Raw genomic sequence first — 15876 nt, forward strand, 5'->3', positions numbered from 1 at the left:
CCATAAAAACATTGTAAAATAATTCAGAGGCGATTCATCGTCTTAACAGTGCCTATCCACAGAGATGGACAGATATCCAGAGGGTTGAGGGAGATACCCTAAGCTAAAGACACCTTAGGTCGTGGGTCGTTGGTCGTGGGTCAGTACCTTTGGAGAACAGAAGCACCAAATAAAACCAAGCAATAACAATACAAGTTTTCAACAATGTTAAAATGTGCCACAATTGCAATAAAAACACTTTTTTATTGTATAAGGTAACTGTTTTCCATACTACATAGTGAAGTACACAGTAGATCAGATCTGATAAACAGAAGGGTGTGAGTTCTCCATGTTTCAACCTGGATCTCATCTCCGTCGTTGCGAAACAGCAGAGTCTAGTCTCAGTCGCCCCTGTGTGTGAACGATCCCTGGCTGTCAGCCAATAGCAACGCAGTATCGCAGTCCTGCATGAGAAAATGGTGTTGCACCAGGGTCCCTTGGCTTGGTGAGGAAAAAGAGGAGTGGGAATGAGAGAAGAGAAGGCCTCAGGCCGTCGCATGGACATAGTTATGTTGGGGGGGGGGGTTCTGCATTCTAGAACCCGTCAGTTACTGGGCTGCGTTGGAAGGAACCTTTTTGAGGGTAAAGTTGGACCAGTTTACTGCAACCTTCTGGCGGGTCTGTTTAGCAGAGTCAAGGCAAAACCTACAGAGAGACGAGAGAGATGGAGGGAGAGAGAAAAAGGAGAGAGAGAGAAAGAGGAGAGAGATGGAAGGAGAGAGAAAGAGGAGAGAGATGGAGGGAGAGAGATGGAGGGAGAGAGAAAGAGTAGAGGGATGGAGGGAGAGAAAGAGGAGAGAGATGGAGGGAGAGAGATGGAGGGAGAGAGATGGAGGGAAAGAGATGGAGGGAAAGAGAAAGAAGAGAGAGATGGAGGGAGAGAGATGGAGGGAAAGAGATGGAGGGAAAGAGAAAGAAGAGAGAGATGGAGGGAGAGAGATGGAGGGCGAGAGAAAGAGGAGAGAGATGGAAGGAAGGAGAGAGAAAGAGGAGAGAGATGGAGGGAGAGAGATGGAGGGAGAGAGATGGAGGGAGAGAGATGGAGGGAGAGAGATGGAGGGAGAGAGATGGAGGGAGAGAGAAAGAGGAGAGAGATGGAGGGAGAGAGAAAGAGGAGAGAGATGGAGGGAGAGAGAAAGAGGAGAGATGGAGGGAGAGAGAGAGAGATGGAGGGAGAGATGGAGGGAGAGAGATGGAGGGAGATAGATGGAGGGAGAGAGAAAGAGGAGAGAGATGGAGGGAGAGAGAAAGAGGAGAGAGATGGAGGGAGAGAGATGGAGGGAGAGAGAAAGAGGAGAGAGATGGAGGGAGAGAGAAAGAGGGAGAGAGAAAGAGGGAGAGAGATGGAGGGAGAGAGAAAGAGGAGAGAGAAAGAGGAGAGAGATGGAGGGAGAGAGAAAGAGGAGAGAGATGGAGGGAGAGAGAAAGAGGAGAGAGATGGAGGGAGAGAGAAAGAGGAGAGAGATGGAGGGAGAGAGAAAGAGGAGAGAGATGGAGGGAGAGAGAAAGAGGAGAGAGATGGAGGGAGAGAGAAAGAGGAGAGAGATAGAAAGAGGAGAGAGATGGAGGGAGAGAGAAAGAGGAGAGAGATGGAGGGAGAGAGATGGAGGGAGAGAGATGGAGGGAGAGAGATGGAGGGAGAGAGATGGAGGGAGAGAGATGGAGGGAGAGAGAAAGAGGAGAGAGATGGAGGGAGAGAGAAAGAGGAGAGAGATGGAGGGAGAGAGAAAGAGGAGAGAGATAGAAAGAGGAGAGAGATGGAGGGAGAGAGAAAGAGGAGAGAGATGGAGGGAGAGAGAAAGAGGGAGAGAGAAATATCACAATCTGGTTCAATGAACAGGAGGCTGGTGGCGGCAAAACAACAAACAACACAAGGGCCAGTTTCCCAGACGAAGACCAAGTTTAGTCTTAAGACTAAGAATCTCTTGTCTGTTTGGTAAAGCGGCACTAAATGTTTTGGATTGTCACAGAGGCTGAGCGTTACCGTTTGAAGTATTCCACCTCACGATCAATCTCATCCATTTCTTTTGGGTCTACGTCTTTAGGGAGAAACACATCCTCTGGGGAAGAAAGAGGACAGAAACATCACAACCAACGAACGGACATGCTGGCTGATCGCTTTATCATTCACACTGACGTCTCCCTTCCTACATGTATAACACAAGAGACAGTCCACTAGAGGGTTATCTAAACTAACATACCTGACACGTCTCCTCTCCTACATGTATAACACTAGAGACAGTCCACTAGAGGGTTATCTAAACTAACATACCTGACACGTCTCCTCTCCTACAACATGTATAACACAAGAGACAGTCCACTAGAGGGTTATCTAAACTAACATACCTGACACGTCTCCTCTCCTACATGTATAACACTAGAGACAGTCCACTAGAGGGTTATCTAAACTAACATACCTGACACGTCTCCTCTCCTACATGTATAACACAAGAGACAGTCCACTAGAGGGTTATCTAAACTAACGTACCTGACACGTCTCCTCTTCTACATGTATAACACTAGAGACAGTCCACTAGAGGGTTATCTAAACTGACACGTCTCCTCTCCTACAACATGTATAACACTAGAGACAGTCCACTAGAGGGTTATCTAAACTAACACGTCTCCTCTCCTACAACATGTATAACACTAGAGACAGTCCACTAGAGGGTTATCTAAACTAACGTACCTGACACGTCTCCTCTCCTACATGTATAACACTAGAGACAGTCCACTAGAGGGTTATCTAAACTAACGTACCTGACACGTCTCCTCTCCTACATGTATAACACTAGAGACAGTCCACTAGAGGGTTATCTAAACTAACATACCTGACACGTCTCCTCTCCTACAACATGTATAACACAAGAGACAGTCCACTAGAGGGTTATCTAAACTAACACGTCTCCTCTCCTACAACATGTATAACACTAGAGACAGTCCACTAGAGGGTTATCTAAACTAACGTACCTGACACGTCTCCTCTTCTACATGTATAACACAAGAGACAGTCCACTAGAGGGTTATCTAAACTAACACGTCTCCTCTTCTACATGTATAACACAAGAGACAGTCCACTAGAGGGTTATCTAAACTAACACGTCTCCTCTCCTACAACATGTATAACACTAGAGACAGTCCACTAGAGGGTTATCTAAACTAACACGTCTCCTCTCCTACAACATGTATAACACTAGAGACAGTCCACTAGAGGGTTATCTAAACTAACATACCTGACACGTCTCCTCTCCTACATGTATAACACTAGAGACAGTCCACTAGAGGGTTATCTAAACTAACGTACCGATGTTGCGGCTGGTTTTCTCTCCCTTGTTCTTGTTCTTCTTATTCTTCCCCTTGGGCTGCTGCTGGGCTTGGTTGTGATTGGCTGAGGTGACAGAGTGACCTTTGGCCTCTTGCTCCTCCCCCTTCCCTCTTTGGGTGCTGGTAGCACCCGAGCTACTCACTGTCCCGTTGGTGGCCTGCTGCCGGGTGGGCCTGGTCTCCTCTGCCCTCCTTGGCCCGGTTCTCTGGCTCTCAGCTGAGTGAGGTGGTGGTTTGGAACCAGAACCAGCCTTAGAACCCACAGCATCAGAACTGTTGGGACCAGTTTTCTGAGATTCTGCAGCTGCTTTGGATCCGGGTCTGGTCTGGTTCTGTTCTGGAGGCAGCTGGTCCTGCCGTTGCTGCTGCTGCTGCTTCTTGCCCTTCTTCAGCTTGCCAGCCCCAGCATTAACCCCAGCCCCAGGAGTAGGGATAGTAATGCTCTTGGGCTCCGCTGGGGTCTCCTCTTTAGGCTTAGCCACCGTGGTGGAGGTCTGGGTGGAAGCAGGAGCCTGATGTTTATTCTCAGGCCTAGCAGAGCGGCACCTCTCTGGGGAACGCACCCGGATCAGCTTGGAGAGGCTGGGGGTGGTGTGGAGCCTCTGAACATCCTTCGCCCCAGTACCAGCCCATGGTCCCCCTACCCCAGGTACAGTAGCACAAGCCGGGGGTGAGATGGGGCCGATGGGGGAGTTGTCCCGGGGATGGGCCTCCTCCCAGCCGCTGACCAGGTCCAGATGGCTCTTGAAGGTACCCAGGGAGAGAGGGGCCAGGTCTAGATCTATCTGCTGCAGGTCAGAGCAGGAAGAGCCGTTGAGGTGGGAGAGAAGATGGTTGCCCTCCAGAGTAGCAGCCTTTTTGGGGAAGTCATTCACATCCAGGTTGAGGTCGTACATGGAGAACGAGGCCCGGATAGAGTCCTGCAAGGTCAAAGGTCAACGTTTTTATTTTAGAAAAGAGAAGAAAAGCGGCAATAAGTTTAATAAACCAACATTTAAAACGACTAAACTGCCTTAAATCAGGGTTTCAACTGTTTCTCAGATTGCAGAGAGTATACACTCTCTGAAACACTGATATTAACAGATTAAGGACCGGTTTCATGGACAGATTAAGGACCGGTTTCATGGACAGATTAAGGACCGGTTTCATGGACAGATTCAGGACCGGTTTCATGGACAGATTAAGCCTAGTACTGAACTAAATTTTGTTCCGATGTATATGCTCCATTGAGCTAGATTATTTTCTCCAAGACTATGCTTCATTTGAGTCTCAGAAACCACCCCTAAAAGACTAGATTATTTTCTCCAAGACTATGCTTCACTTGAGTCTCAGAAACCACCCCTAAAAGACTAGATTATTTTCTCCAAGACTATGCTTCATTTGAGTCTCAGAAACCACCCCTAAAAGACTAGATTATTTTCTCCAAGACTATGCTTCACTTGAGTCTCAGAAACCACCCCTAAAAGACTAGATTATTTTCTCCAAGACTATGCTTCATTTGAGTCTCAGAAACCACCCCTAAAAGACTAGATTATTTTCTCCAAGACTATGCTTCATTTGAGTCTCAGAAACCACCCCTAAAAGACTAGATTATTTTCTCCAAGACTATGCTTCATTTGAGTCTCAGAAACCACCCCTAAAAGACTAGATTATTTTCTCCAAGACTATGCTTCATTTGAGTCTCAGAAACCACCCCTAAAAGACTAGATTATTTTCTCCAAGACTATGCTTCATTTGAGTCTCAGAAACCACCCCTAAAAGACTAGATTATTTTCTCCAAGACTATGCTTCATTTGAGTCTCAGAAACCACCCCTAAAAGACTAGATTATTTTCTCCAAGACTATGCTTCATTTGAGTCTCAGAAACCACCCCTAAAAGACTAGATTATTTTCTCCAAGACTATGCTTCATTTGAGTCTCAGAAACCACCCCTAAAAGACTAGATTATTTTCTCCAAGACTATGCTTCATTTGAGTCTCAGAAACCACCCCTAAAAGACTAGATTATTTTCTCCAAGACTATGCTTCATTTGAGTCTCAGAAACCACCCCTAAAAGACTAGATTATTTTCTCCAAGACTATGCTTCATTTGAGTCTCAGAAACCACCCCTAAAAGACTAGATTATTTTCTCCAAGACTATGCTTCATTTGAGTCTCAGAAACCACCCCTAAAAGACTAGATTATTTTCTCCAAGACTATGCTTCATTTGAGTCTCAGAAACCACCCCTAAAAGACTAGATTATTTTCTCCAAGACTATGCTTCATTTGAGTCTCAGAAACCACCCCTAAAAGACTAGATTATTTTCTCCAAGACTATGCTTCATTTGAGTCTCAGAAACCACCCCTAAAAGACTAGATTATTTTCTCCAAGACTATGCTTCATTTGAGTCTCAGAAACCACCCCTAAAAGACTAGATTATTTTCTCCAAGACTATGCTTCATTTGAGTCTCAGAAACCACCCCTAAAAGACTAGATTATTTTCTCCAAGACTATGCTTCATTTGAGTCTCAGAAACCACCACTAAAAGACTAGATTATTTTCTCCAAGACTATGCTTCATTTGAGTCTCAGAAACCACCCCTAAAAGACTAGATTATTTTCTCCAAGACTATGCTTCATTTGAGTCTCAGAAACCACCCCTAAAAGACTAGATTATTTTCTCCAAGACTATGCTTCATTTGAGTCTCAGAAACCACCCCTAAAAGACTAGATTATTTTCTCCAAGACTATGCTTCATTTGAGTCTCAGAAACCACCCCTAAAAGACTAGATTATATTCTCCAAGACTATGCTTCATTTGAGTCTCAGAAACCACCCCTAAAAGACTAGATTATATTCTCCAAGACTATGCTTCATTTGAGTCTCAGAAACCACCCCTAAAAGACTAGATTATTTTCACTAGACAATGTGCGACTAATAATATGTCAAATATAAACAATACATCAATAGATAGACAAACCCCATCAATACAATAGGTCCTGCCATAGACTAGTGTCCTGTCCAGAGGGTGTGAAGCTGACTCAATACAATAGGTCCTGCCATAGACTAGTGTCCTGTCCAGTGGGTGTGAAGCTGACTCAATACAATAGGTCCTGCCATAGACTAGTGTCCTGTCCAGAGGGTGTGAAGCTGACTCAATACAATAGGTCCTGCCATAGACTAGTGTCCTGTCCAGTGGGTGTGAAGCTGACTCAATACAATAGGTCCTGCCATAGACTAGTGTCCTGTCCAGTGGGTGTGAAGCTGACTCAATACAATAGGTCCTGCCATAGACTAGTGTCCTGTCCAGTGGGTGTGAAGCTGACTCAATACAATAGGTCCTGCCATAGACTAGTGTCCTGTCCAGTGGGTGTGAAGCTGACTCAATACAATAGGTCCTGCCATAGACTAGTGTCCTGTCCAGAGGGTGTGAAGCTGACTCAATACCATAGGTCCTGCCATAGTCTAGTGTCCTGTCCAGTGGGTGTGAAGCTGACTCAATACAATAGGTCCTGCCATAGTCTAGTGTCCTGTCCAGAGGGTGTGAAGCTGACTCAATACAATAGGTCCTGCCATAGACTAGAGTCCTGTCCAGTGGGTGTGAAGCTGACTCAATACAATAGGTCCTGCCATAGACTAGAGTCCTGTCCAGTGGGTGTGAAGCTGACTCAATACAATAGGTCCTGCCATAGACTAGTGTCCTGTCCAGTGGGTGTGAAGCTGACTCAATACAATAGGTCCTGCCATAGTCTAGTGTCCTGTCCAGTGGGTGTGAAGCTGACTCAATACAATAGGTCCTGCCATAGTCTAGTGTCCTGTCCAGTGGGTGTGAAGCTGACTCAATACAATAGGTCCTGCCATAGTCTAGTGTCCTGTCCAGAGGGTGTGAAGCTGACTCAATACAATAGGTCCTGCCATAGACTAGTGTCCTGTCCAGTGGGTGTGAAGCTGACTCAATACAATAGGTCCTGCCATAGACTAGTGTCCTGTCCAGTGGGTGTGAAGCTGACTCAATACAATAGGTCCTGCCATAGACTAGTGTCCTGTCCAGTGGGTGTGAAGCTGACTCAATACAATAGGTCCTGCCATAGTCTAGTGTCCTGTCCAGTGGGTGTGAAGCTGACTCAATACAATAGGTCCTGCCATAGTCTAGTGTCCTGTCCAGAGGGTGTGAAGCTGACTCAATACAATAGGTCCTGCCATAGACTAGTGTCCTGTCCAGTGGGTGTGAAGCTGACTCAATACAATAGGTCCTGCCATAGACTAGTGTCCTGTCCAGTGGGTGTGAAGCTGACTCAATACAATAGGTCCTGCCATAGACTAGTGTCCTGTCCAGTGGGTGTGAAGCTGACTCAATACAATAGGTCCTGCCATAGTCTAGTGTCCTGTCCAGTGGGTGTGAAGCTGACTCAATACAATAGGTCCTGCCATAGACTAGTGTCCTGTCCAGAGGGTGTGAAGCTGACTCAATACAATAGGTCCTGCCATAGACTAGTGTCCTGTCCAGTGGGTGTGAAGCTGACTCAATACAATAGGTCCTGCCATAGACTAGTGTCCTGTCCAGTGGGTGTGAAGCTGACTCAATACAATAGGTCCTGCCATAGTCTAGTGTCCTGTCCAGAGGGTGTGAAGCTGACTCAATACAATAGGTCCTGCCATAGACTAGTGTCCTGTCCAGTGGGTGTGAAGCTGACTCAATACAATAGGTCCTGCCATAGACTAGTGTCCTGTCCAGAGGGTGTGAAGCTGACTCAATACAATAGGTCCTGCCATAGACTAGTGTCCTGTCCAGTGGGTGTGAAGCTGACTCAATACAATAGGTCCTGCCATAGACTAGTGTCCTGTCCAGTGGGTGTGAAGCTGACTCAATACAATAGGTCCTGCCATAGTCTAGTGTCCTGTCCAGAGGGTGTGAAGCTGACTCAATACAATAGGTCCTGCCATAGTCTAGTGTCCTGTCCAGAGGGTGTGAAGCTGACTCAATACAATAGGTCCTGCCATAGACTAGTGTCCTGTCCAGTGGGTGTGAAGCTGACTCAATACAATAGGTCCTGCCATAGACTAGTGTCCTGTCCAGTGGGTGTGAAGCTGACTCAATACAATAGGTCCTGCCATAGACTAGTGTCCTGTCCAGAGGGTGTGAAGCTGACTCAATACAGAAACAGGAGATAGCCTTGTCTGAGCCAGAAGGGTACTTACTTTACAATATAACAAGAGACAACCATTAGGCGATAACTACATGTTATCAGTGGGCCCATTATGATCGGTTACATTTTTCGCCTAATTCCCTTTAAACCATTTAGTTTTTCCCCAGGTTCAGATTTTTCCCTGTTTTAGTCCCTAAAAAATAAATAAAAAAAATAACACTTTCTTTATAGAAAAACAACCAAAATTGAATGTTCTAAATCCCTAAGGATACTTAAAGCATCAGCAGGAGACCACTGAGGAATCTACCACATTTTTATTTTGGTACGATTGCCGAGTTTGCTAAACAAATCACCACAGGATTGATGCAAATAATCATGGTATCATTCTGCCATAGACTACTTTGTCGTTAACGTTTCTTTAATTGAGAAGGTTTCTTGGGAGAGGCTTTCCATCTACCAGAAGATGGTCATCATTAGCGTCATCGCTAACGGCTACACAAAGTGGTAGAAAAACAGACAGGGGCATGCCTGTGTTGCCTCATCAGAAAGTTGAAGGACAATACACATCACTGATGAATTTTGTCCATGTCTTATCATAATCTTGGGTAAATTAATACATTTTCTAATAAATTCAATACATTTATACTGAATGAAAATATAAAAACACAACATGCAACAATTTCAAAGATTTTACTGAGTTACAGTTCATATTATGAAATCAGTCAATTTAAATAAATTCATTAGGCCCTAATCTATGGATTTCATTTGACTGGGCAGGGGAACAGACATGGGTGGGAAACCCCCGGGAACAGACATGGGTGGGCCGAGCCCCCCCACTTGAGAGCCGGGCCAAACCATTGAGGAGCCGGGTCAAACCATTGAGGAGCCGGGCAAAACCATTGAGGAGCCGGGCCAAACCATTGAGGAGCCGGGCCAAACCATTGAGGAGCCAGGCCAAACCATTGAGGAGCCGGGCTCAGCCAATCAGGATAAGTTTTTTCCCCACAAAAAGGCTTTATTACAAACAGAAAAGCTCCTCAGCTTCATCAAAATTTGAGAGAAATAAGCTTTTTGTGTGTGTATGGAAACTTTCTGGGATCTTTAATTTCATCTCATGAAACACGGGACCAACACTTTACATGTTGCGTTTATATTATTTGTTCAGTAAAGTTGATTTCCTACTAAATTCAATCCAAAAAATGTTGTTGAACTCCTTCCGCCTTACGGATTTTATAGTGCCCTACATATGGACAATGATCATAAGTCCCAGATGGCACCCTATTCCCTATATAGTGCATTAGTTTTGCCCATAGGCCCTGGTTAAAAGTAGCACACTATTTAGGGAATAGGGAGTCATTTGGGACGCAGATATCCTTACCTTGATGGTGTTTTTGATCTCCTCTAGCCGAGAGGTCAGGAAGGAGCAGTTATCCTTACCTTGATGGTGTTTTTGATCTCCTCTAGCCGAGAGGTCAGGAAGGAGCAGTTATCCTTACCTTGATGGTGTTTTTGATCTCCTCTAGCCGAGAGGTCAGGAAGGAGCAGTTATCCTTACCTTGATGGTGTTTTTGATCTCCTCTAGCCGAGAGGTCAGGAAGGAGCAGTTATCCTTACCTTGATGGTGTTTTTGATCTCCTCTAGCCGAGAGGTCAGGAAGGAGTAGTTATCCTTACCTTGATGGTGTTTTTGATCTCCTCTAGCCGAGAGGTCAGGAAGGAGCAGTTATCCTTACCTTGATGGTGTTTTTGATCTCCTCTAGCCGAGAGGTCAGGAAGGAGCAGTTATCCTTACCTTGATGGTGTTCTTGATCTCCTCTAGCCGAGAGGTCAGGAAGGAGTAGTTATCCTTACCTTGATGGTGTTTTTGATCTCCTCTAGCCGAGAGGTCAGGAAGGAGTTGACCCTCTCTAGTTCCAACTGGGGCCACTCCAGCAGCCGACTAGCCTCCGGGCCTTCACCGTCCTCCCCGTCCACATCCTCCTCCTCCTCCTCCTGACTGAAGTGGTCTGGGTCCTCACTGGGCTCTGGAGGGGTTGAGGGGGGGTCGCTACCAGCTCCCTCACCATCACCACTACCCGCCTGGGTTTGCTTCTCCTGAGGTGGGGAGAGACAGATAGATGGTTAGACAAGACCGTATAGACAGGAGGCCGTCACTGTAAATAAGAATTTGTTCTTAACTGACTTGCCTAGTTAAATCAAGGTTAAACAAAAATAACATTTGACAGACAGACAGACAGTCTCACTACACAAACAGGAGATAGACTAGTGTCCTGTCCAGGGGGTGTACTGGTACATGAAGCTGTCTCACTACAGTAACAGGATATAGACTAGTGTCCTGTCCGGGGGGTGTCCTGGTACATCAAGCTGTCTCACTACAGAAACAGGAGATAGACTAGTGTCCTGTCCAGGGGGTGTACTGGTACATCAAGCTGTCTCACTACAGAAACAGGAGATAGACTAGTGTCCTGTCCAGGGGGGGTCCTGTACATCAAGCTGTCTCTCTACAGTAACAGGAGATAGACTAGTGTCCTGTCCAGGGGGTGTACTGGTACATCAAGCTGTCTCTACAGAAACAGGATATAGACTAGTGTCCTGTCCAGGGGGTGTCCTGTACATCAAACTGTCTCTACAGAAACAGGATATAGACTAGTGTCCTGTCCAGGGGGTGTACTGGTACATCAAGCTGTCTCACTACAGAAACAGGATATAGACTAGTGTCCTGTCCAGGGGGGGGTCCTGGTACATCAAGCTGTCTCTACAGAAACAGGCGATTACTATTAATATTACGTCCTACTTACACAAATACATATATAGACGTTCTGAACAAACAACAAACACTTTAAGATGTATTAACTGATCTGTATTGATGACAATTCCCACCATGTCATTTGACATCACCTTCTTCTTCTGTTTGTGGCGTGCCCGCTTGGCAGCCTTCGCGCTGTTGGCTGGTTTGTGCTCTGAGGAGTTGATGAAGTCCAACAGCTCGTCCACGTCTCGGTGGTCGATGGAGGTGGACACGGACGGGTCCGAGTCCCGTCTCTGGGGAAGACACTCCTCCTTACGACGCGTCAGACGGGACCGGAGCTTCTCACGGATCTCTGTGTAGTTACGGCTGGTCGGAGCGGCCGGGGGCTGGAGGGAGGAGAGGACACGATCAGAGGATACTTCAATAGCATGCGTTTCATTTATAATGACTTCCTTTGCCCTTGTTCACTCCCCTTAGGTGACAGTAACAGAAAACAGGCATTTCAGATTTAGGGGAAGGACGGCAGAATGGAGGGAGCATCTTTGTGGATTGAAAACCGGCCACAATCTGATTTTGCTTTTTTTTGTTGTATGTTTATTGGCTAGAGAGAGAGACCAAGATGAAAGGTAGTGCTGAAATAGCAGTGGGTCGGATTCCAACCCATGTTGGCAGCTGTATATCGTACATGTGCACAACAGGCAGCAGCTAGACCACCCCAGGTCACCGGATTTCACATTTCATTATCCTTTATTTAACTAGGAAAGTCAGTTAAGAACAAATTCTTATTTACAATGAAGGCCTAGTAACAGTGGGTTATAACTGCCTTGTTCAGGGGCAGAACGACAGATTTTTAACCTCGTCAGCTCAGGGATTCGATCCAGCAACCTTTCGGTTATTGGCCCAACTCTCTAACCACTAGACTACCTGGCGCCCCGACCAAATGGGTTTACATTTGGCCCCAATGTGAACAATGTGGAAAAGTTCTCCATAAATGCAATTACAATCCCATTACTAAGAGACATACAACACTGTCAGAAGAATTCACAGTAGCAGCAGTCAAATTACTTTTGTCAATCAATATTTATACTGTTCATGCTTTTAATGCAATTTCAATCAATGACTAAGTGTGCCATATTATACATTAGAGCTGAGAAAAGCCAAGGACCTCACGATATCCTGATTGTATATGTATTGCGATTCGATACTGCGATTTTTATTGCGATTCGATGTTCCAAACGGGCCTACGAGAACCCCTCGGTGACTAATTATTGGGAAAAAGCCTAAATGTAAACGAAAATCTGTTTTTGTGGAAAATATGCGCGCTAGCTTGTAATGTTGTAGTATAAAGTTGTCATTGACCATCAACAATGTACAAGAGGGTCGGATTTTAATTTTGGTCGACAAGTAACGTTAACCATAAGCAGGGAGGTAACGTTCATAAAAAGAGGCTCACGTTTTCTTCTGATATTGCTTGATCAGTGGTTTGCTGGTCAAAATGAAAAGTGATCCCAAATACATTAACAGTATCGCAATAGTTCTGAATTATTTTAGATTTCAGGTAGCAAAGCAATCAATATCCTATAACTGTCATTATCGGTCATTCTGAGCCGCGTCCCATTTCTTGCTAGCGCTGGCCACTTTGCCCTCGCTCCCCTCCTAGATGGAAAAGGCAACATCAATCTACTGCTTTTATTCTCCGACGGGGGTGTGAACGAGAGCACGGATGAGAAGGGACTGATGTATTCTTAGTTAAGTCATCAATCACGTTGAAGCTGACTTCTCAGATAAATAGCCTTGTTGTTTGATTTAGCTAGCTAACGTTAGTTGTCATTACTTTGAGCGATCGTCTGTCACCTCATCTCTCCATCCACGATGAGAGCGTCTTCAACGAGGAACAAGCAAGGTATGTTAAGCTAGTTAGCTAGTTAAGTACACCGCATATACATGCTCAAATGATGCTTATATTGGCCAAACTAGAGAAGCATTGCAACTTTGCATCGCAGAAGATATAAAAACCACAGACAACGCTATTGCGCACCACTGTAGATGCCAAACCACGGCTCACCTTCCTGCCTGCGCTTTGTAACCACAGAAGCGTGTCCACGTTTGACCAAGTAGAGGGAACATTGTAGTAAACTAAAACAGAGGGATTCTAGCGCTGCTTTTCTTTCTTTTCTACCTCGAATTAGTCCTTTTGGAAGTTTTTCTTGGTAAGCCCGTCACACAATGAATTAGTTCAACTAAATCAGGCCTTCACTACCTACCTGTACTTTGTGTTGTTCAAGGTAGACTATAGCCCCTGTTGCTGGAATGACAGTACTATATTGAAGAGAAGTTTAAGGACAAGCTGCTATAGCTAACGTTAGCCTAAATGGTTCACTGCCTATTTCACCAGTCGTGGTATATTCTTCATCCCTGTATCCCACAAAACAAATGAGCTAGATAACAAGTTCATGTTAATTCATTGATGGGGAGAGAGACAGATGCGAAGAGGAAGTGAATCCCTTTGTGTGTGTGTGTGTGTGAAAACATTTTGGTCTCTGTGACAATTTACTTTATTGTAGAGCCAAATAAATAAGACTGATAAAGTGCTGAAACATGTTTTCCCCCTCAGGGTTAGATGGTGAAGGGACTGGGCAGGCTCATGGATCTGGTGTCCAGCCCTGGACCATGTTCCCCCTCAGGGTTAGATGGTGAAGGGACTGGGCAGGCTCATGGATCTGGTGTCCAGCCCTGGACCATGTTCCCCCTCAGGGTTAGATGGTGAAGGGACTGGGCAGGCTCATGGATCTGGTGTCCAGCCCTGGACCATGTTCCCCCTCAGGGTTAGATGGTGAAGGGACTGGGCAGGCTCATGGATCTGGTGTCCAGCACTGGACCATGTTCCCCCTCAGGGTTAGATGGTGAAGGGACTGGGCAGGCTCATGGATCTGGTGTCCAGCCCTGGACCATGTTGTTCCCCCTCAGGGTTAGATGGTGAAGGGACTGGGCAGGCTCATGGATCTGGTGTCCAGCCCTGGACCATGTTGTTCCCCCTCAGGGTTAGATGGTGAAGGGACTGGGCAGGCTCATGGATCTGGTGTCCAGCCCTGGACCATGTTGTTCCCCCTTAGGGTTAGATGGTGAAGGGACTGGGCAGGCTCATGGATCTGGTGTCCAGCCCTGGACCATGTTGTTCCCCCTCAGGGTTAGATGGTGAAGGGACTGGGCAGGCTCATGGATCTGGTGTCCAGCCCTGGATCCAAGATGGCCGCCACCATGGAGCCCTCAGCTAAGGTAAGAGCCGACGACCTAGTAGTTTGTAGTTTGTTAGTGATCTCTGTGTTCGTTTGTCAAAGAGTGTTAAATTCATTCATATCAATATGAATTAAATCCTTATTTCCCACTGCCAGCCGGGCCTTCAACAACACCAGGTCGCAGTCAACACACGACACTACCCAGTCGCTTTTGCACAATAGTACTGTACTATTTTAGACGCCTCTCTGTCAGTTTAACTTTAGTCCGTCCCCTCGCCCCGACCCGGGCGCGAACCAGGGACCCTTTGCACACATCAACAACAGTCACCCACGAAGCATCGTTACCCATCTCTCCACAAAAGCCGCGGCCCTTGCAGAGCAAGGGGAACCACTACTTCAAGGTCTCAGAGCAAGTGACGTCACCGATTGAAATGCTATTAGCGCGCACCACCGCTAACTAGCTAGCCATTTCACATCCGTTACATCTCTACAGTTATTTGTGTTTGTGATGCTTGAACAACTCATCTCTAATGCCATCCAGTGTTATATATATATATATATATACACTGCTCAAAAAAATAAAGGGAACACTAAACACATCCTAGATCTGAATGAATGAAATATTCTTATTAAATACTTTTTTCTTTACATAGTTGAATGTGCTGACAACAAAATCACACAAAAATTATCAATGGAAATCAAATTTATCAACCCATGGAGGTCTGGATTTGGAGTCACACTCAAAATTAAAGTGGAAAACCACACTACAGGCTGATCCAACTTTGATGTAATGTCCTTAAAACAAGTCAAAATGAGGCTCAGTAGTGTGTGTGGCCTCCACGTGCCTGTATGACCTCCCTACAACGCCTGGGCATGCTCCTGATGAGGTGGCGGATGGTCTCCTGAGGGATCTCCTCCCAGACCTTGACTAAAGCATCCGCCAACTCCTGGACAGTCTGTGGTGCAACGTGCCTTTGGTGGATGGAGCGAGACCAACCGCACCAGCATATGGTCTCACAAGGGGTCTGAGGATCTCATCTCGGTACCTAATGGCAGTCAGGCTACCTCTGGCGAGCACATGGAGGGCTGTGCGGCCCCCCAAAGAAATGCCACCCCACACCATGACTGACCCACCGCCAAACCGGTCATGCTGGAGGATGTTGCAGGCAGCAGAACGTTCTCCACGGCGTCTCCAGACTCTGTCACGTACGTCTGTCACGTGCTCAGTGTGAACCTGCTTTCATCTGTGAAGAGCACAGGGCGCCAGTGGCGAATTTGCCAATCTTGGTGTTCTCTGGCAAATGCCAAACGTCCTGCACGGTGTTGGGCTGTAAGCACAACCCCCACCTGTGGATGTCGGGCCCTCATACCACCCTCATGGAGTCTGTTTATGACCGTTTGAGC

At 46.2% G+C, this 15876-nt stretch overlaps 1 protein-coding gene across 4 annotated transcripts in view; it reads right to left on the minus strand.

Annotated features, from left to right (window-relative positions):
• Positions 1-223: 223 nt before the first annotated feature.
• LOC139574838 (protein FAM193B-like) overlaps positions 224-15876 on the minus strand; it is a 39156-nt gene continuing 23503 nt past the window's right edge. For 2 of the 4 annotated variants that reach the window (XM_071399786.1, XM_071399784.1), the window contains 5 exons: positions 11386-11622; positions 10339-10581; positions 3344-4283; positions 2024-2099; positions 224-684 (listed from right to left, as the gene is read on the minus strand). In XM_071399786.1, coding sequence (XP_071255887.1) covers positions 588-684; positions 2024-2099; positions 3344-4283; positions 10339-10581; positions 11386-11622 — 1593 coding nt within the window. In that variant the 3' untranslated portion in view covers positions 224-587. Of the gene's footprint in view, positions 685-2023; positions 2100-3343; positions 4284-10338; positions 10582-11367; positions 11623-15876 lie in introns of all 4 variants that reach the window. The other 2 variants (XM_071399785.1, XM_071399783.1) reach the window with 1 other exon arrangement.

The sequence above is a fragment of the Salvelinus alpinus genome, chromosome 4, assembly GCF_045679555.1.
Source record: "Salvelinus alpinus chromosome 4, SLU_Salpinus.1, whole genome shotgun sequence".
NCBI lineage: Eukaryota > Metazoa > Chordata > Actinopteri > Salmoniformes > Salmonidae > Salvelinus > Salvelinus alpinus.